Genomic DNA, 22,039 nt, shown 5'->3' on the forward strand with positions numbered 1-22,039 from the left:
TTAGATCATGATTAGTTTCCTAATTGACCCTATCACCTACGTGGGGAGGAGGGGAGAAACTCAGAGAAGGAAATTCTCTCCCCACTATGGAAAAGACTAAACAGGGACAAGAGCCTGTCATTTTGGAAGGATGGAATTAAATCAGTGTACCACAAAATGTAGCAGACGTTAAGGGGGGGGAGAGGAGGGAGCAGCACAGCTTGATTCTGCATCTCATTTTATTTTTTATACACCCTTCTCCCCTCAGTAGATGTTTTCCTGTGTATGACCTCACTTTTTTAAGGAGACACAGGTGATGCCACTGTGTGGCTGAGAAAATCCCAAGGAAACTACTGCAGGGAAAGCATTGAGGCAGGACAGACAGATCAGGCATCTACACATTCCCCAAGGGCTAGAGGATGCAAACCCCAATTATTTTCCCTGCGCAGCAAGCTGGAAAAACCTTCCCTGTGCTCTCCAAACTGTCTGCATCAGCTTGCTTTCCGTAAGGAATTTTCTTCTGATGATTATTATCTCAAGCTGTTTAGGGCAGCAGACAACCTGCCAGCCAAAGCAGAGCAGCTGTTTTCCACATACCATGACATTTTTTATATACACACATATATACAGGTACATATAGACATACAGAGAATCCTAGAATTGTCTACATTGGAAAGAGCTTTTCAGATCATATATATATGTATATATTTAAAAAAAAAAGCTATCAGAATAGCTACTGGAAATGTAGTTATTTTCCTTATATTTTCCTTTTACTGTCTATTTTAACATCTGACAAAAAAAAAGGATATGTAATCAAGCTTTCTCAGCTACAAGAATGTACCTGTTAAACAGGCATCCCCTGATGATTAAGTGGTAAAACATTAGTTCGTTACATAATGAACAAAGTACAGAAATTCTTCGGATTCCAGCTTAAATTCTCTTTTTTTGTTCCTGGTACCACTAGATGGTGGTGTAGAACAAAAACAGAGACAAAAATCCGCCCGCTGAAGACTTGCTGAACTGAACTGAGGATCTCATTGAAGTCTGTCTCCTTCTAAAACTGATATCCTGGGATTCTGGGAACAGCTCTGCTCCAACCACCCCAGCCATCACCCTCCTGCTCTATACCATGATGCCTCCTAGTTTCTAGGAGCAACAGTACCTATCAAAAATATTAGTTATGCTTCCAAAATTAAACATGTTTAAGTACTTCAGGATCGCTGCTCAAGAACAGAAAGGTATTAACAGCTTATATTTTAAAATTAATACAATGTCAAATAGTTTTGCGGTTTAACTGCTACTGAGTTCCCATTTCTGAATTGCGTTGTCCTGAAGAACCACAACTATTTAAAGGTTAATGATTACATTTTGAAGAATCAAAATTATTTTTACAGAGTTTTTAGACCGGCTGCAAAGAGGGAAGAAAAACTCTCACCAGCTTAGTAAGAAGTCATTTCCTGCTCTTTTTGGTCCATACAACATTTTGAAGTAAATCTGAACCTGGGAAAACTCCTAAGTTTGCTTTATGCACATCCAGCTTAGAAAACATTTCCTACCTTAGCAGGATGTGAAGGTAAGAGCCCAGGCCTGTGAGAATATGCCACCACGCATGAAACTGTGTCACAGCTCCCACAACAGGAGGCATCTTCTCTCGTAGTGCTCTGAAAGCAAGAAACATCATGAAATTATTTATTTTTTTCAAGCTAAGCAATCTCAAATCACACATTAATATTTGTTATCTCAGGCATGTGCTCCACCAGTGAGGCTTCACATAATCAGGCTTTTAGCAGGTGAGGAACAGCAGTTACACCTTACAGTGCCAGTATAGAAAGACATAAACAAACTGTTTTTCTTACACAATTAAATAAAGTGCACACTTCTTCATATAATGAGTGATCAGGTACTTCTGGAGTCAAATTTCAGGTAATATATTTATGGCATCCCACAGTCCCAAATGAGTTCTACTATTCTCCTCCCCAAAACGTGGTGAACTACTGTCCATGGGATGAGATGCTGAGTTTAAGGTCTGAGAGGAAATGGGATCCATCAGACATCACCACTTTATAACTGGTGATCGGAGAATCATAGAATGGCTTAGGTTGGAAGGGATCTTAAAGATCATCCAGTTCCAACCCCCTGCCGTGGGCAGGGACACCTCCCACCAGACCAGGTTGCTCAAAGCTCCATCCAACCTGGCCTTGAACACCTCCAGGGATGGGGCATCCACAGCTTCTTGGGCAACCTGTTCAACTGTCTCACCACCCTCCCTCACAGGAAAGAATTTTTTCCTCATATCTCATCTAAATCTCCCCTCTTTCAGTTTAAAACCATTCCCCCTTGTCCTATGGCTCTACTCCTGATAAGAAAGTCCCTTCCCATCTCTCTGTAGCCCCCATTAGGTACTGGAAGGACGCTACAAGGTCCTCCCAGAGCCTATCACACCCCCAGCTCCATGGAAGCTTAGCTGGCCTTTCTCTGTTGGACTCTAAAACAGCGACAAAACAAGTGTTTAGTGAGGAGGCAACGAAAGCAGAGGGTCTGAAATTCTCCACCTACATGCACCTGGTCCAGTGCGTGAGCTACTTGGGAAGAAGCTAAGGGATGTAAATAAAGACAGTGAAGGAACCCCATTGCCCTGATTTCTCCTGCTCACTTGGCTTCTGCAGATAACGCCCATTTTGGTTGATGCTGGGATGTTTGTATCTGCCTGTTTTTCTTAACTTTCATTTCGCATTCAGTCAAAACAAGAAAAAAAAGGGAAAACAATGATCATAGGCATTAAGGAAGAAAAATCTGCAGTTTCTGTCATACTTATTTACCACTTGGTGTTACAGCATTGAGTCCCCCTGACTGAACACTAATCCCTGAGCTGCTCAGTGACAAATATGAACAGGGAGCTGTGATTCAGTCAGCCCAGGAGTGACACAGTGGGACACACAGACTGTCACCCCGGCAGAGCCTCTGAGTCTTTGGATGGCAGGAAATCTCAAACTCAAAAGTGCCTGGAAACAGGCAACCTCAGTACTCTACATTTCATATTTTATTTTTTTTTGTTTTAAATAAGCTCCAAATTTAATGAAATAATGATGGAAAAACAAAACCCGAACCAAAATACAATTTTGAACATTAAAACCAAACCCAGCAGGCAGGTGGATGAATCATAAGTTAGATCTTTAGAGAATAAAAAACTACAAGGAACTGGAATGTATTTTTTCCAAAGGTTCAAGTTATCATACCACCTGGAGAAACTCAAGGCTCTGCAGACACCTCATTAAAGCTCGTCAACAAGCGCATTTGATTTTTTTCCAGCACCATAACCAAACAAGTGTTACAGGAAATATGCTAACTTTTTTTTTTTTCCCCCCCTCGGCAAAATGAGGATGGAAAAAAAGCCTTGCAGCAGCTGGTGTCATCTTTGGAGCCTAGGAACAAGTTGAAAAAGCCCCTTGGACCCATAGCAGTTCAGCAGGATTAGTGAACAGCTGCAAAAATCAACCCTGATGCCAATATTTGCAAAGTCAATGTCTACCACCCACTTGGGTTGGAAAAGAGCTGTTCCATGCCATCTGTATAAAGTGTTTCTAGGGATGAGGCACCCTGTGTTATATCAGCACACCTATACTTTATTTTTTAAAAGTTTCAAGAAAACTCTGCTGGAGTTAACTTTCAAATGACCCAAATTAGTGCAAGGATTACAGAGCTAAGAGGGACAGATGGAAAACACTCGACTTCTTTACAACACGCTACGATCTGACCCTGACAAAGCCACCTACGATTCTCTACACCACAGATTCAGCCACATAGCGTACATCAGAGAGTCAAGAATGGATTTTCAGGATGCTGGCACCCATCTTTCTATCTCCTCCAACTTGTGGTGGAACACAAGCATCACAACCAAGCGGAAGAAAGTTGCAGTTGTCCAGTTCATAGAATCATAGAATGGTTTGGGTTGGAAGGGACCTTAAAGATCATCCAGTTCCAACCCCACTGCGACGGGCAGGGACACCTCCCACTAGACCAGGTTGCTCAAAGCCCCATCCAGCCTGGCCTTGAACAGCTCCACCACAGGAAGGAAATTTTTCCTAATATCTAATCTAAATCTCCTCTCTTCCAGTTCAAAAGCATTCTTCCTCATTCTGTGGCTCCACTCCTTCATCAAGAGTCCCTTCTCATCTCTCCTGTAGCCCCCTCTTCCTCATTCTATGGCTCCACTCCTTAATCAAGAGTCCCTCCCCAGCTTTCCTGGAGCCCCTTTAGGGACTGGAAGGGGCTCCAAGGTCTCCCCGGAGCCTTCTCTTCTCCAGGCTGAACCCCCCCAACTCTCTCAGCCTGTCCTCCCAGCAGAGGGGCTCCAGCCCTCCCAGCATCTCCGGGGCCTCCTCTGGCCCCGCTCCAACAGGTCCATGTCTCTCCTGTGCTGAGGCCCCAGAGCTGGAGGCAGCACTGGGTGGGGGGTGTCTCCCCAGAGCGGAGCAGAGGGGCAGAATCCCCCCCTGGCCCTGCTGGCCACGCTGCTGGGGATGCAGCCCAGGACGTGGTGGGCTTTCTGAGCTGCCAGAGCACATTGTCAACTTATGTTGAGCTTCTCATCCACCAACACCCCCAAGTCCTTCTCCTCAGGGCTGCTCTCCACCCATTCTCTGGCCAACCTGGATTTGTGCCTGGGATTGTTGTGACCCACCTGCAGTTCCAGAGGAACAGGCAATTAAGAGAACAACCTGCTGGTCTGGTGTTTTTTCTTGCACGGATGGGCTATCTAGCCACAGGAGGAGATGGTGGGTTCCTACCAGCTTTGTTTGGAAGCCTTTTTTACCCCATTTGGCAATTCATTAAACAGAGAGGAAGTCATTCCTGGCCTCCTCTGCAAGTGCTAAGCCAGAAGACCTCAGGCTAATAATGACAGTATTGGCTCACAGAGTTACTGCTCTTTCTGAGATGCTCCAACAGCTGTTGTTTATTGGTGACAGATATACCGCAATATTTCTTTACCCTGCAGAACTACTGCTTTTGATATTTTCCTGGAAAATGACAAGAGCAGAAACCAAAAAAAAAAAACAGGATAAAAAACTCATTCAGATGAAATCAAGTGTGGATAGCAGGCTTTAGCAAGCCACATATCCTCAAAATCACTTCAGTGACACTACTTGCTTTCAATTTAAATTGACGTTAAAGAGAAATATCACTTATTTTTTAAAAAAATATATATTCATGGCTATTAAAAAAAAAAAGTTTAAAAACTGTGGAGTCATGAGCAAACTGGGCAAAACCCTTGTGAATGTTTTGCAGGTAGTGTACCACACATACCATGAGATGGACTTGAATATACACCCCAGAAAAAACAAAGCTTTATGCTATAAGACTATTAAGAGCTACCCAGACAAAGTGAATGTACTCACCTCAATTTATCACAGAAAATATTGTCCACATTCCAGAGAAAAAAACCCATTAAAAATACAGTTAAAGATGTATAGCCTAGACCTCTAAGCCATGGGTATACCCTAGAGAGACAGAGAGAGAAATAATGCAAAGTTTAGTTCAAGATTCTTTAAAGACAGCTTTTATGCCACATATATAAATACTACTACATACAAATAAATTGCTTAATTTTTTTCCAAAAGAAAAAACATCAACTTCAAATCTCATCTATTTAAATACTGTGTTTTATCTCCTCCCCTCTCTCCTGAATTCACATTCTCCAAGACTGGTCTTTTAAATATTTTACTTCTGTATTTCTAATTGTTCCCCTAAATAGTGCTCTCTCCTAATGCAACAAGTAAGTGGGAAAACTGAAGTTGGCTACAAGGTACTAATTCTTCAGACTCATGTATAATTTTTCAGTTAAAAAAATAGCCATGTTACAAATTAGGACTCTCCCAGAAGAGGAGGCTCTTTTCCAATACATGATATTGCTATATTAGGGGACTTGTTTAAATTCTTTTAAAATTACTATAATCTTTTGTGGATGCAGACCACCAGGACCAGCAACTAACCAAATGAATGGTTTTAGAAAACAGTAATTTCATGTTGTACCTTATCGCCGAGTTCTATCAAGGATGGAGAAATGTCACAGAATCACAGAATGGTAGGGGTTGGAAGGGACCTTTGGAGAACATCTAGTCCAACCCCCTGCCAGAGCAGGGTCACCCAGAGCAGGTTGCACAGGAACGTGTCCAGGTGGGTTTTGAATGTCTCCAGAGGAGGAGACTCCACACTCTCTCTGAGCAACCTGTTCCAGGGCTCTGTCACCCTCACAAGAAAGAATTTTTTCCGCATTTTCAGATGGAAGTTCCTGCATTCCAGCTTGTGCCCATTGCCCCTTATCCTGTCTCCAGGCACCACTGAAAAGACTCTGTCCCCATCCTCTTGCCAACCGCCCTTTAGATATTGATAAGCATTGATGAGATCTCCTCTCAGTCTCCTCCAGGCTAAACAGACCGAGGTCTATCAGCCTTTCCTCATCAGAGAGGTGCTCCAGTCCCTTGATCATCTTCATACCCTCCGTTGGACTCTCTCCAGTAGTTCCCTGTCCTTCTTGAACTGGGAAGCTCAGAACTGGACCCAGTGCTCCAGATGTGGCCTACTCTCTCCAGTAGTTCCCTGTCCTTCTTGAAACGGGAAGCTCAGAACTGGACCCAGTACTCTAGATGTGGCCTCACCAGGGCAGAGCAGAGGGGGAGGATGACCTCCCTCAGCTGGCCATACTTTTTAATGCACCCTAGCAGACCATTGGCCTTCTTGGTCACAAGAGAACATTGCTGGCTCATAGGATAGTCTAGGCTGAAAGGGACCTTTAAGATCATTGAGTTCAACCTTTAACCTAACACTGCTAAAACCACCACTAAACCATGTCCCTCAGCTCTACATCTACCAGTCTATTAAATACATCCAGGGATGGCGACTCCACCACTTCCCTGGGCAGCCTGTTCCAATCTTCATTGTCAACTTGTTGTCTACCAGGACTCCCAGGTCTTTTTCCACAGAGCTGCTCTCCAGCAGGTCAGCTGCTAACCTGTACTGGTGCAGGGGGTTATTCCTTCCCAGGTACAGGTCTCTACACTTGCCCTTGTTGAATTTCATGAGGTTCCTCTCCACCCAACTCTCCAGCCTGTCCAGGTCTCGCCGTAAGGTGGCAGAGCCTTCTGGTGTGTCAGCCACCCCTCCCAGTTTTGTGTCACCAACAAACATGGTGAGGGTACACTCTGTCCCCTCATCCAGGTCATTGATGAATATATTGGACAAGACTAGTCCCACTATTGATAATTTAATTTGGGAGGGGAAAAAAAAATAATCCTCTTTAGCATATGGGAAACACACTTTTAAAAGTTTTAAGCTGGTGGAGGGGAGATTTAGGTTAGATACTAGGAAGAAATTCTTTACAGTGAGGGGGGTGAGGCACTGGAACAGGTTGCCCAGGGAGGTCATGGATGCCCCATCCCTGGAGGTGTTCAAGGCCAGGCTGGATGGCTATTTGAGCAACCTGGTCTGGTGGGAGGTGTCCCTGCCCATGGCAGGGGGGTTGGAACTGGATGATCTTTAAGGTCCCTTCCAACCCAAACCATTCTATGATTCTATGAAAATCAGGTGCAATAAAGTGAATTGTTAATAAATTTACCCTCACTATCTGCATTCAGATAAACCATGGAATTGTAAACCTCCTACATGGAAGTTGGTAGCATTTGCTCCTTTCCAACAAGCCCAAAAGCAAATGCCAGTTCCAACCCTAAAAGGCTGCCACGAAATACTGTTCAAGTTATTTTTAAGCGTTATGAATACACAGTTTAGATTCTTGGGTTAAAACACATTCCTGAGCTGCTTTTTCTCCACTGTGTTATACAAAGCATGTTCCAGAGCTGTGAGCACTGGCAAATGGGCAAAACACAACAGGTAGAGCTTCTTCCACCAGGCAAGCGAACGAGATACAAGTTGTACACGTTCACAATAATTGCACTGCCAACAGAAAATAGCAAAATTACTATTTGTTTAGTCTAATAAATGCATGGAGCACCACACAGTACATGGCAGAGACTACACTGTAATATTCCCCACTCGGTGCTCTAGAGACATAAGCAAGCGCAGGAAATGAAAGAGCACTAAATGGTATATTATACGTGCTGGTAATTAGGTAATTATAGCTAGAATTGTTCAGGGAATAAATGGTGGTGTTTTGAGAAAGAACGAGAGAGAGGCTGGCATCACTTCTTAATGGGGAACAGGCTTTGTGAACAGAGAACAACGTTTGCCAAGTCGTAATCTTGGGAAGGAAGGAGATCCAAGAAAGAGGTGAAAAGTGTTGGGGAAAAGGGCAGGAACAGCAACAAATTCTGAGGATACGAGGAGGCAGCAGCCTGGAAGGAGTAACATGCTGGTCTTTGAGATTTTACTTTAAGCTCAGAGGGACTTCAAGCCCCACACTAAGAAATACGATTGATAGGAAGCAATTAAGAACCAAAATAAGCAGAAATCAGGGTTGATATACAAGTTGAAACAGGCTTGGGCAAGTGCTAGCGCTATCGATGGAAAGAAAAGATTATGTTCCACCAACGCAAAGGAAGTAAATCCAAAAGTGTACTGGGGGATGACATGACTTTTCTTGAAAAGCCTTCAGGCTGGCACAGCTTCTCCTGCAGAACTAATTTAAAATCAGTAGGAGTTTAGTTAAAATTTAGAAGTATTTTAAACTTACTTCTCTTCCCATCCCAACTTTCTAACCAGTTTGCATAATATTAAGCCAAAGGGGGAATCAAGTCTTTGTGGGGCGATGTTGCAATAAAGTGATCTAGCTAATTAAGAAATGACAGTTTAAACTTCTCTTCCCATACCAACTTTCTAACCAGTTTGCATAATATTAAGCCAAAGGGGGAATCAAGTCTTTGTGGGGCAATGTTGCAATAAAGTGATCTAGCTAATTAAGAAATTACACTCCAAACCCCTAAAACTGAAGTGAAAAAAATAGGTGGAACTTCAAGAGACAGACTTTGCTGGAGGAAATCAAAGAATGACACCCTGGGAGGGAGTATTGATAGTGACAGAAGACAATGAAATGCTTCAGAAATAATGAGAACGCAAAAGGGTATGGAATTTGCAGAACTGGAAAGCTCCCAGGACCAAGGGTTTGTCTACACAGACAGAAAGAAATTTAATCTCAGTGACTAGAACTGTGTTAAATCCTTGTATAAGAATAAAATCAAAACAACCTGAACTTGATTCAACTGAAGTTTCCCTTGGAAGTGAATTAAGGTAATATCACTTAAGATCTCTAGGTTAAGATTAAAATTTCCATGTTCATGGGTTTGGAAAGTGCCTTTAAACTGATGATTGTTTCTAAAGCTGCAAAAATCATGCTACCAGTTTTAAGTTCTTATTGCTTCATAAAAGTCTGTTGACATTTACAATTGGTCTGTGGGGATTTCTTGGGGAAAGTCGAACCAAATTAATAAAAATTGCAACTGGAAGGTGATTTAATGAATCTACTTTAAATTCTCATCTTTTGTTAAATTCTTCCTTGTGTTACACAGATTCCTGTGTAACTCAAAACAAAGTTTAACAAAAAGCACATTTAGAATGAAGACAGTAGAGAGAATCAGTAATTTTCAGGGGCAATCCCCAAACGCAGGAGAACCCCAACTATTCCCAGGGGAGAGACAGGAAGGGGCAACCACCTGAGCCCCTGAGAGCTAAAGGTCTGTGTTTACTCCAATATTGATTTGATCCTTTTTCCTTCCCTTTTACCCACCCTCTGACGATCCTAATGCTTCTCAATGTCTCCTAACATTCCTAGTACCCTTTTGTTTGTTATAAAGAGCTTTAATTTCAATTTCCATAATCTATACCTCACTTTAACCAGGGAAAACTCTTAAGGAAAACTATTGTATAACCTTCTGGCAGAAGCACTGGAAGAGGCTGCCCAGGGGATGGTGGAGTCTCCTTCTCTGGAGACATTCAAAACCCACCTGGACACGTTCCTGTGCAACCTGCTCTGGCAGGAGGTTGGACCAGATGATCTCCAGAGGTCCCTTCCAACCCCATGTGATTCTGTAATTCTGTGTTATTATCTTTTACATCTGAATTTTACATATTTGAGTAGGGAAGAGGAAAGGAAAATACTAACCAATGGAAAATATTAACTCTGCAGTCTTACTCTCACCTCTCTCCAAGAATCATCGTTGGCGTTTGGACACCAGTAACATGACCCAGCAATATGAAGACAGGAACTCCACTCCCCTTGAAGTCCCAGGCTAAAAGCTGAAGCCACCAGTGAACACTTATCATTAAGTGTAGAGATCTCAGCTTTTTTAATGTTATCCCAGTGGCTTCAAAAAAATTCAAGGAGATGAGCCATTCCCTTTATACCAAGCACAGCACATGAGCTTGCATTATGCACCTATTTAATTTTGCCATTGCCCATTTCTCATGTTAAGCCCATCAAAAAAAAAAAGATGCAAATGTTAAGTTATATCTTATAATGCTAGAAATTTTGCCATTGCCCATTTCTCACGTTAAGCCCATCAAAAAAAAAAAAAAAAGATGCAAATGTTAAGTTATATCTTATAATGCTGAACTAAATGGTTACTTACCATAATACTATATACACAGATCGTAGAACTATAATGGATACTAGTGTTCCATACATGATCTGGAAATAAAAACAGAGATAAAATTCAGCAGCTGGATTCGAGAGACTTTATAAAATACGACAGCAGTAAAAAAAATTTTGAAGCCTCTGTTGATTTTTATTTCTTAGTCTCAGGAAAATAGTATCTCCTCTAAATTCCTCCCCAGAAAGTCTTCCATAAAAGTTTCAAATAAAAATATGATTATAAACCATGCCCTTTATGGACTTACAGGAAAAGTCAGTTGTGTAGAACCGCTGTTTCACTTTTTTGACTCAGAAAGTGAGCACTAGATGGCAGTCAGTAAGCGTCCTGAAATCAAAATGGTAACTAACTCCTATCACCTCCTCTGTATCTCTGCATTTTAGCCCAGGATTGTGTAAGAATTGGCTAAAACCGTTTTTGAAAGCTCCGCTTCCTGCACTGATATCTGATTAATATTTTTTCCTGAAAGCAAACACCCGAAGAGACTATGCATTATGCCCACACCGAGCGCCAGTACGGAAGAAACTTTCCAGGCAGCATTTAGAACAAACTATTACAGATTGTTGGGATTCAATTTAATTATACAGTGGGAAGGCTGCACGCTCTGAAAAGATCCAGGAGCAAAATCTGGCTCAGTACAGGCTTAATGAATTTGAATGTAATCACCTGACTTACATAAAAAGTCAAAGTAATAATTTATTTTCTGCCTTGTGATCTTTAAATCACACTCCCTTTTATTTTTTTTATTTTTTATTTACAAGCTTAGGATCCACATAACACCATCTCCAAGATGTACAGACTAAAGAAGAGAAGAAATGTGGCCAGTCATGCCTGAAAAGTAGTGCAGAAGTCACTGCAGCAGGGAGGATTTTCAGACAGCAGTGACATTAAATTGCTCTCCATGCTTTTTATTCTGAACACCGTTTTCCTCCTGCCAAAAGTCACTTTGTTCCAAGCATCGTGCCTTGCTCTTTGCCTCTCTCCACTGGCCCACAAGCCCTGCACTATTTTTCTCTTCTTTGTTCACTGACTTTCCTTTCTCATTTTTAGTTAACTCCTACGTAATGCTGTCTTGTTTTACATGAACCAGAAAAATGATAAACCTTCGCTGCCTACTCTACTCTTCTCTCATGAGACCCCACCTGGAGTACTGTGTCCAGCTCTAGAGTGCTGCCTACTCTACTCTGCTCTCATGAGACCCCACCTGGAGTACTGTGTCCAGCTCTAGAGCCCCCAACATCAGGACATGGACCTGTGTGAGTGGTGCCAGAGGAGGCCACAAGGATGCTCTGAGGGCTGGAGACCCTCTGGTGTGAGGACAGGCTGAGAGAGTTGGAGGTTCTTTCTCAGGAATAAATTTTTTACTATGAGGGTGGTGAGACACTGGAACAGGTTGCCCAGAGAAGTTGTGGATGCCCCATCCCTGGCAGACTCTTGATGAGGGAGTATAGTGATACGACACGAGGTAATAGCTTCAAACTCAAAGAGGGGAGACTTAGATTAGATCTCAGGAGGAAACTCTTTGCTGTGAGGGTGGTGAGACCCTGGAACAGGTTGCCCAGAGAAGCTGTGGTTGCCCCATCCCTGGAGGAGTTCAAGGCCAGGCTGGACAGGGCTTTGAGCAACCTGGTCTGGTGGGAGGTGTCCTTGCCCAGGGCTACAGTGATACGACACGGGGTAATAGCTTCAAACTCAAAGAGGGGAGACTTAGATTAGATCTCAGGAGGAAACTCTTTGCTGTGAGGGTGGTGAGACCCTGGAACAGGTTGCCCAGAGAAGCTGTGGTTGCCCCATCCCTGGAGGAGTTCAAGGCCAGGCTGGACAGGGCTTTGAGCAACCTGGTCTGGTGGGAGGTGTCCTTGCCCAGGGCAGGGGGGTTAGAACTAGATAATCTTTAAGGTTCCTTCCAACCCAAATCATTCCATGATTTTTAAAAGCCACTAAACCTCACAGAGGTCCACATTCTACTGACCTCCTCATACCTCTCCTTCTTTGAGGCTACGCTGCCCTCAAGGCAAGGACTACCTCTTACTCTGCTGGATCTGGGACATTCAGGTATTACTATCCTACAAGCACGTGTCTAGTCATCTGCCATAAAATAGATCACTGTAATAACAGAAAGTGAATCCTACCTTTCAAAAGCCCATCAAGGCAAAATTTCAAACTCCTTTTGGCTTTAAGGATGAGGTTAGTAGCACACACCGTATTATCAGGGTATATACACAGAACAAGGTGGACAACAGAGCCCTTATGCTTGACAACAGGTAAAAGCATGTGCCAATATTGACTATGCAAAGTCATTCAGCACAGCAGCTCTTTATTTGCATTCAGAGTCAGATCAAATAACTTCAGTAACTAAACTGCTTCTACTGCGTGTTCTGCTCTGTAGAGCTAAACAAAGCGAAAAATATTTGAAAGGCTAATTGGTTCTGGCTTGTACTTTATAAAAAAAAAAAAAAAAATCAAACTATTAGCTGATTCCAGTTCCCTTGCTGTGGTACAGCACATCAATCAGGAAAAAAAGTCCCAGCAAAACCTTTTAGACACAGCCTGAGGACCAAGTGTTCATCAGTCCCAAGCTAAAGGTACAGAGGGGACAGCTCAGGTGTGCCAAGTGCTTCACACTGGTACAGTTCTCCATCACTGACATTTTGCCTAAGAAGACCCCACCATATAAGAAATGCAGACTAAATTTACAAGTTAAAAGCCATTTTACTCTATCAGCCTCATTTAAAACAGCCTGTTTCCTTTTCCTAATCAAATGCAGTAATTTATCCTAAGAGAGGGACGGCACAGAGGAAGAAATCCATAGAAAGGCTCTGCTGGAATCCAAATCACAGCTTGATGCCCTTTCCTTTTTGATCTCCTCCTCCTTTACAATTCCCATTGCTAAACTGCTCTTCTGCTGCAGAGATTCAGGAAAAACCTACCCATGAAGAGAAATTTCCATCATACTCATTAGGGGCGTACCCACCTTCACGCTTTTACCCAATTTGCTCTTGGGTTCATTGTAAAAGGAGCTGAAGAGTGTCAGACTCTGCCTAGAGAAATTTCACTGAATTTTTAGAGTTGGAAGGGACCATAGAGATCATCTAGTCCAACTCCCAAATGTGGCTTATAGGCAGCCCAAAGCCCAGGTAAAACACAGGCTAAAAATCCTGTTTTGTTTTTTTTTTCTCAGCAGCTGCTACAAGCAGGAAAGAGCAAAAGCTAAGAAAAGCTTTCTTTCTGGAGCCTCTGGCTTGGTATCTCCTAGTGAGTTGCTTAATGGCTTGCAGAAGAGGAGAGGACAGTCTTAGCGGAGGGAGGATGGAAAAAAAAAAAACATAAAAAGAACCTTGCAGCGACCGAAGAAAAATATGCCCAGAGTTGACACTTCAATTTCTTGCCTTTTCCGCTCCCAGGAGGGAGGATGGAAAAAAAAAAAAAACACAAAAAGAACCTTGCAGCGACCGAAGAAAAATATGCCCAGAGTTGACACTTCAATTTCTTGCCTTTTCCGCTCCCCCCACACAAGCAGGTTGTTAGAGGTAAAACACGCTCGTGTTTAAAAGCCCGTGAAAGACTGGAACAACAAACTGTTCTGCTCTGTCTGCTCCAATCCTCCTCGTCACGCTGGAGGCAAGCGGCGAGGAGGTGTCGCTGTGAGACGCAGAGATTGCAGCCGCACATCCCGCTACCGCTGGATTTTACCAGAGAGACCTATAAACCCAGCCACACAACTTAGTTTATGCTCCAGGAAGCAGCACTTACTTTTACTCCTTTACCACCTGTGCGTTTACTATTTGTTAGCTATTATTTTTTGACTCAAATAAGGATGAAGTATGGGGAGGGACTGTTTATAAGGGAGTGGAGCCATAGGATGAGGGATAACGGTTTTAAACGGAAAGGAGATGTAGATGAGACCTCAGGAAGAAATTCTTTCCCGTGAGGATGATGGATGTGAGGACTAGATGATCTCTATGGTCCCTTCCAACTCTAAAAATTCAGTAAAAGTCACAGGCGACAGGACAAGAGGAAATGGCCTCAAGTTACGCCAGGGGAGGTTCAGGCTGGATATTAGGAAAAATTTTTTCACCGAAAGGGTGATCAGGCATTGGAATGGGCTGCCCAGGGAGGTGGTTGAGGCACCATCCCTGGAGGCGTTCAAAAGACGGGTTGATGTAGTGCTGGGAGGTATGGTTTAGTGATGATGCTCCTTGTTTGTTGTGTGGGTGTCTATTTTTGTCAGTTAGGTTGACGGTTGGACAAGATGACCTTTAAGGTCCCTTCCAACCTAGAAGATTCTGTGATTCTGGTCTGGTGGGAGGTGTCCCTGCCCATGGCAGGGGGTTGGACCTCCATGATCTTTAAGGTTCCTTCCAACCCAAATCATACTGTGATTCTAAATTTAAATAATAAAAAAACCTACCTTATTCAAGTTATTAAAATAATAAAAAAACCTACCTTATTCAAGTTAACTCAAATTTTTCAATTCCTTTAGCTCTCTTTGTTCTTCTTTAACTAACAAATCATTTAAGCGGCAGATAAAAACCCAAGCAAATTTTGTGCTATTTTGTCTCACAGAGCTTTTGAATTGAAAGTCAAAGGACACCCTTGCACTACAATTGAAACAAAAGGAAGCAGCGGAATCTCATCTCTTATTATCACCAGACAGTTCCCTCTCTGCTGTTTAAGGTGCAAATAAAGCTTCATTTCTTTCAGCTTTGAAGCCTGTATCTTTGCTATGGGGAAAAAAACCAAAGTTTTACAAATATCCAGTAGATTACCCTGATATGAAGGCTAAATATGAAGAACATCCTTCCAATTCACAAATGGGAAGAAAGAATTTCAGGGCTCAATGTTTGGCAGCACTTTTGATGTGGAGGCAGTTAAGCAAACCATTTAGATTCACTGCTTAGGAAAGGTGGAAGCAAAGCTGGTACTCCACACTGGGGGGAGCATACTAAACTGGTTCTTTATCTACCCTTCCAGTACAGAAAGCAGCAGTAGCCTGTTATTTCCACTTCTCTGTTTCCTCTGCTCCTGGCCTTCTGCCCATCCCTTGGTTAATAAAGTCAATTTATCAGCCTCAAATATTAGCGTACGCATTGGGAACCGCACTGTTGAGATTTTGGGTTCCTGGCAACCACTGCTTCTCAATTAATAAACTAACCAGCTATCTGAAGCTGGAAACTGCATTTGCAATTTACTGCGAAGAAAACAGACTTCTACATGTTCTTAGACTTCTGGAAAAGAAATCTGAGCAGAGACAGAAAGGAAGGACAATCCCCACAATGACAGTGAAAGACCAAGTAACTCAGACAGTTATGGCTGTTTAATATTACATTCTGCCCTGACAGCTCCTCAATGAAATAATTCAGATTCACTTGGTTTGGTCTTGTTTAGATGCACATACAGGATGTCAAAGTGACACACAACTCAGTTCTGCTGCACGTCACAGAACAGAGCAGTTCTCCAGAGCTTCTGGGACACCGACCACAGCTGGAAACTCACCTTCCCTTTCAACGACTTGTAGAGCTGAGCCTTTGGAACATCTTTCCACATTCCCTAAGCTATTGTGCAGGTAGAAGTACTGGCCAGAAAGCTGGTCTGGCTTTCTGGAAGACATCCCCAAACAAGCTGTGTAACAGAGTGAACTGTCACTCAAATTCGTTTTATACGTGGCCTTCAGTAGGACAATGCCCAAGTAGAAAAAGCTCTGTCCTGAAGACATGCCCTGAAAAGGTCATTTTTAACAGACTGTTGGGCGACCTGAACATGTAGGATGTAAGAACACATTCAACTAAAAAGCACAATATATTAAGCCACAAGCCCACAACTAAGTGTTGCCTTAGCAGCAGAGGGGACTCTCAAGAGCTGTAGGACATTGACTGGGTCCACAGATTTCATAGAATCATAGAATCATTGAATTGTCCAGGCCGGAAGGGACCTCCAAATGTCATCTAGTCCGACCTCCCCGCAGTCAGCAGGGACACCCCCAACTAGACCAGGTTGCCCAGGGCCTCGTCGAGCCTCTCCTTGAATATCTCCAGGGATGGGGCCTCAACCACCTCCCTGGGCAACCTGTTCCAGTGCTCCACCACCCTCACAATAAAGAACTTTCTCCTAATCTCCAATGTAAACCTGCTCCCCTCCAGCTTGAAGCCATTGCCCCTCGTCCTGTCACTCCAGGCCTTTGTAAACAGGCTCTCCCCAGAGCCTCCTCTTCTCCAGGCTGAACAACCCCAGCTCCCTCAGCCTGTCCTCGTAGCAAGGTGCTCCATCCCCCTGATTTCCCCCCAGATGGGGAGACCTGTAAGTTTAAACAGGTCCTGCCCTCACGTAACACATTCTTCATGCAGTTTCCAGCTCCCATATGCACTTCTGCATACACATTTCATCATGGTTTCACTTCCTTATTTGCATTTGTATATTTAAAACACCCGTGGAGAACAATTTGGTTAATTTTTTTTTTCATTGTGGAAAACGAAATGCCTTTTTCTCCCACGCTCACTCCCTCCCTCTTACCTAAAGTCACCTTAATTGGTTAAATGAAATGCATGTATTTTACTTCTATCACTGCTGTAGAACATTCACTGGTCCTATTATTATGCTGTGATCAGTGAACACATTCAGGCACTCCCTCCCTCCCTCCTTTGGTGATCTGTGTGCACTTTAGAACAAGAATAATTGGTATTTGCCCATCAGTGCATGCTCTTCCATTTTGAATCATTTGTTATCCTAGTCCTCAAGGTCTCCCAGTTACCTCTTCATCTCCTCCTCTCTACACAGTGATGCCTCTGAACTTCGTATCATCACAAATATCATCACTACAAGACTTTTTCCTGCTACAGGTCATTAAATAAAAACAGTCCCACTGCTAATCTGGAGAAAAGTCGAGACTGAAACTGCCTTTCATCATCTCCTTCAGTCATTTTCCACTAGTCACTCCCTTACCCTATTTGCAATTCTCACTGTGATCTACTTCTCCAGCTTATTTGGTTTCTCATGGGACACTGTAACAGCACTTCAGGAACGTCTATACAAAAGACATTTTTAAAATCACATTGCCTAATGTGGAAGAAACAGCTATTTAATCTAATTTTCTATCTACCTGTTAATTATTTGTTTGCTCAAAATTCGTTTCAAACTCCTGCAGCAGATGACTATGCAGATAAAACATGTTTTTAAATCTATTTTATTATTCGCATAACTTGGCCCACTGAGGTTTTGATTGCTACAAGTATATAGCCAGCATATGGTATGTAACAAGTAAACAAATCAGGATGGAAAACAATGCTTTGTAGGCAACAGTTTTCTAGGCCATATCATATTAAAAAAAAGGCTAGTTTTAAGACTTGAATCTAAAAGTTTAACTGCCAGGGTCTGCTTCCAGGGCCATCATATATTTGTGTGTCTACAGATGGTCAGTCTTCCCCCACCCCTTTCCTTGTCTAAGCACAAATATACACGCAGTAAACAGGGATAAGCAACTAATCTGATTTCAAATTAATTCTGAGCAGAGTTTTATCCTGTTGAGTTCCCCAATCAAATTCACATCAGAGAGGAAATTTGCGTGCCAGATGGGAAAGAGGGGAGAGGCAGAGCTGTTTGCCTTGACAGTGATGCTGCCTTAAAAACAAGGAGGGAACCGGGATGTCGGGCTGCTCAGCACCATGGAAATTAGGTAATAACAGTGCTCCAGCCTGAGAGATTTTGACATAAACAAGGCAATACGTGGCTGTAAAGGCCACCTCTATCTTTCATTTAATTGATGAGGCGGCCAAAAAAATCCCAGCTGAGTTGTCAGGAAGGAAAATGGTTTTTTCCTTCTAATGATGTGTAGCCACCGACTGACCAAAACCTGCATCTCATCCCTCCTACAGTTAAAGCACGAAGACCCTCAAAGACCTGCAATGGTCTTTGGTGGATGGAGAAAAAAGAAGTTGGTCCCCGTTGCTACTGTGCCATGAATAACAAGCTGAAATCCCCTTCGTGCCCTGCTGGCAGTAAGCAATTTATAAGCTTAAATTAGGAAAGAAAGTAGAAAGTAATTCACTGAAAAATGAGGCTCGGATCCCGGCTACTAAATATAATAGGATCCTTTTCCATTCTTACTGCTCTCCTTTCAGGGAAAAAAAGTCACACTAAACAATGAACAATATAAAGCTGTCCAGGTAGTTATTCCTCATTTTGCAAGGCTGACAAATGATGATGATCACAGATAAATACCTAAAGGAATCAAATGCTGCTTTATGTCCTGACGCTGCTTTCCAATACAGTTAGGGACTGAGACTGTGATTTAAACTATGATTGCACAGGCATATTTAACTTTACTTCAAGTCTGTGCAACCCAGTCAGTTGGAAAACACTGAAATTATATGGAGAATTTATTATATTTTTTTTTGGTGCACTCTGAAATAAATGACAAGTATTAAGAAAATAACCTTGCTCAGCTGCGCAGTCAAATAAATGTTTTCTCTGGATTTACAACATATTTATTTGGCAAAGATTGTGAAAAAAAAAAAAAAGAGTGCAGTACTTGAACATTTGGAATTTGGCCATAACTGTCTGTTCTCCATAAAAATCAATTTGGAAAGAGATGTTGTAAAAAGTCCAGCACTTTTATGGAACTAAATCTATTCTACATTGATTCCTTGTGTATAAATTATAACAGGGAATTCATATTCTGAACCTAAGAGAAACCAGATGCAAAAAATTAAAGGTCTGGGGCAACAGTTTAAAGTTTCCCTATTTTCTTCTTTTCCAACAAGTCATAATATCACTTGTCTTACTATTTGTGACATGGGACAATATGGGACATATGCCAATGCATCACACTGGAATACAGTGAAACTGTGATGCATTTATTGCTCTAAATGTAGGTTGAGTAGATAATTGATTAAAGAAATAAAAGTCCAATATTAGTAATAAATTCTGCCACTGTTATTAACAAAATTACTTTTAAGTCACTTCATTCAAAACCAGTTATAACCAGCTCAGGGAGAGAATCAGAAACTGCCACTTTCACCCCAGCCAGTATCTTCCTGCTCAAAACGTAAGTAAGGGGAAAAAAAAAGGGATTTCAGTAACATTATCAAAAAAACCCAGCAAGGTTCTCTTCTTATCTACAGGTAGAGTAACAATTCATGTTTCTAGGCAAGATTATTTGGAGCAGCTGGGAATTTATTTTATTCATCAGTGCTTCACCAATCCACCAAGAGGAGTCACGTATCAGTTTTACAACTGCTGAGGCAGCAGGCACAGTTTGACAAGCGATGGCACCACCAATTTCAGAAATTAAGGCTTGAAAGCTCGGTCCTGCAAAGAGCTCAGTGCTTTCGCTTGCTCAGGGAGAGAATCAGAAACTGCCACTTTCACCCCAGCCAGTATCTTCCTGCTCAAAACGTAAGTAAGGGGAAAAAAAAAGGGATTTCAGTAACATTATCAAAAAAACCCAGCAAGGTTCTCTTCTTATCTACAGGTAGAGTAACAATTCATGTTTCTAGGCAAGATTATTTGGAGCAGCTGGGAATTTATTTTATTCATCAGTGCTTCACCAATCCACCAAGAGGAGTCACGTATCAGTTTTACAACTGCTGAGGCAGCAGGCACAGTTTGACAAGAGATGGCACCACCAATTTCAGAAATTAAGGCTTGAAAGCTCGGTCCTGCAAAGAGCTCAGTGCTTTCGCTTGGCAATTTTTCAGCTGTTATCCCTCATCAAAAAAAGTGAAGGAAAACTACTCGTGGCATACATAAACGAGCATGATTTCTAACCTCCCGTGAAGAGGCAAGCGATACAAGTCCTGTCCCCACAGGCAGCGGGTGCATGTTAATACTCTGAGTTCCTACAGAAAGAACCTGTACCAAATACCACAGAATGAATCCCAGAATGCTATGGGGTAGGAAGGGACCTCTGGAGATCATCCAGTCCAACCCCCTGCCAGAGCACGGTCACCCAGAGCAGGTTGCACAGGAACGTGTCCAGGTGGGGTTTGAATGTCTCCAGAGATGGAGACTCCACCACATAGAATCATAGAATGGTTTGGGCTGGAAGGGATCTCAAAGATCATCCAGTTCCAACCCCCTGCCATGGGCAGGGACACCTCCCACTAGAGCAGGCTGCTCAAGGCCCCATTGATACAAGTCCTGTCCCCACAGGCAGCGGATTCATATTAATATTCCTGAGTTCCTACAAAAAGAACCTGTACCAAATACCACAGAATGAAAAAATCTTTCTGAGATCTAATATGAATCTTTTTTCTTCCAGCTTGAATGTCTCCAAGATGGAGACTCCACCACATAGAATCATAGAATGGTTTGGGTTGGAAGGGATCTCAAAGATCATCGAGTTCCAACCCCCTGCCCTGGGCAGGGACACCTCCCACTAGAGCAGGTTGCTCAAGGCCCCATCCAGCCTGGCCTTGAACCCCTCCAGGCCATCCATGACTTCCCTGGGCAACATGTTCCAGTGTCTCACCACTCTCATAGTAAAAAATTTCTTCCTGATATCTAATCTGAATCTTTTTTCTTCCAATTTAAAACCATTTCCCCTTGTCCTATCATTATACTTCCTGGCTCTCATACTTCTCCAGCTCTTCTATAGGCACCTTTCAGGTATTGAAAGGCTGCTATAAGGTCTTCCCGGAGCCTTCTCTTCTCCAAGCACCCCTCTGGGCAGCCTGTTCTGGTGCTCTGCCATCCTCAAAGGAAAGAAGTTCCTCCTCATTTTTTGAATGGAACTTGTTATGTTCAAGTTTGTGCCCATTTCCTCTTGTCCTGTCCCTGGACACCACTGAAAAAAGACTGGCCCCATCCTCCTGACACCCACCCTTTAAGGATTTAGAGGTGTTGATCAGATCCCCCCTCAGTCTTCTCTTCTCCAGACTAAAAAGACCCAAGTCCCTCAGCCTCTCCTCAGCAGAGAGATGCTCCAGGCCCCTCATCATCTTCGTAGCCCTCTGCTGTCCCCTCTCCAGCAGCTCCCTGTGCCATAAATATGCCACTAAGCTTCTCAGATCATAACAACCACTTTGCTACGTAACCCTAGAAGACACTCTTCTGTGCTTAAATTCAGCTTGAAATTACACAAAATAAAGTTGATTAGCTAAAAAATAAAAAAAGAAACCAAACTAATATGTTGAAGTGGAGAGAAGAACACGGTGCTAAGTCACCAAAGGCACGTTAAGATGTCAGGTCATCATTCCACAGCAGCTGCTAATGGAGATGAGCAGACAAGGCCTCATTAAGCCCTCCCTCTCGCACACACCTTAGCCCACAGCGAGGGTCACCTCGTTACACTTGCCACTGGTGAAAACCATGCGAAATATTAGGTCAAATGCTAAAACACAACACCCATTAAAGCATTCTAGTTCTTCAGGTCACCAAGTAAGCGATGGGGATATGACAGGCACCAACACTTCTTAAAGAAAAAGCAAATTGTGCTTGTCTTCATCTTCCTTCCAGCTCTAAAATACTGA

General features: G+C 42.8%; 1 protein-coding gene across 1 annotated transcript in view; it reads right to left on the reverse strand.

The window, feature by feature from the left end:
- The window catches only part of ACER3 (alkaline ceramidase 3), a 69,842-nt gene that overhangs the window by 1,364 nt on the left and 46,439 nt on the right, over positions 1–22,039 (reverse strand). Inside the window, exons 7-9 of the mRNA XM_014947107.1 lie at positions 10,554–10,612; positions 5,376–5,477; positions 1,536–1,640 (exon numbers count right to left, since the gene is read on the reverse strand). Coding sequence (XP_014802593.1) covers positions 1,536–1,640; positions 5,376–5,477; positions 10,554–10,612 — 266 coding nt within the window. The remainder of the gene's footprint in view (positions 1–1,535; positions 1,641–5,375; positions 5,478–10,553; positions 10,613–22,039) is intronic.

This window comes from Calidris pugnax, unplaced genomic scaffold (assembly GCF_001431845.1).
Source record: "Calidris pugnax isolate Ruff unplaced genomic scaffold, ASM143184v1 scaffold121, whole genome shotgun sequence".
Taxonomy (NCBI): Eukaryota; Metazoa; Chordata; class Aves; order Charadriiformes; family Scolopacidae; genus Calidris; species Calidris pugnax.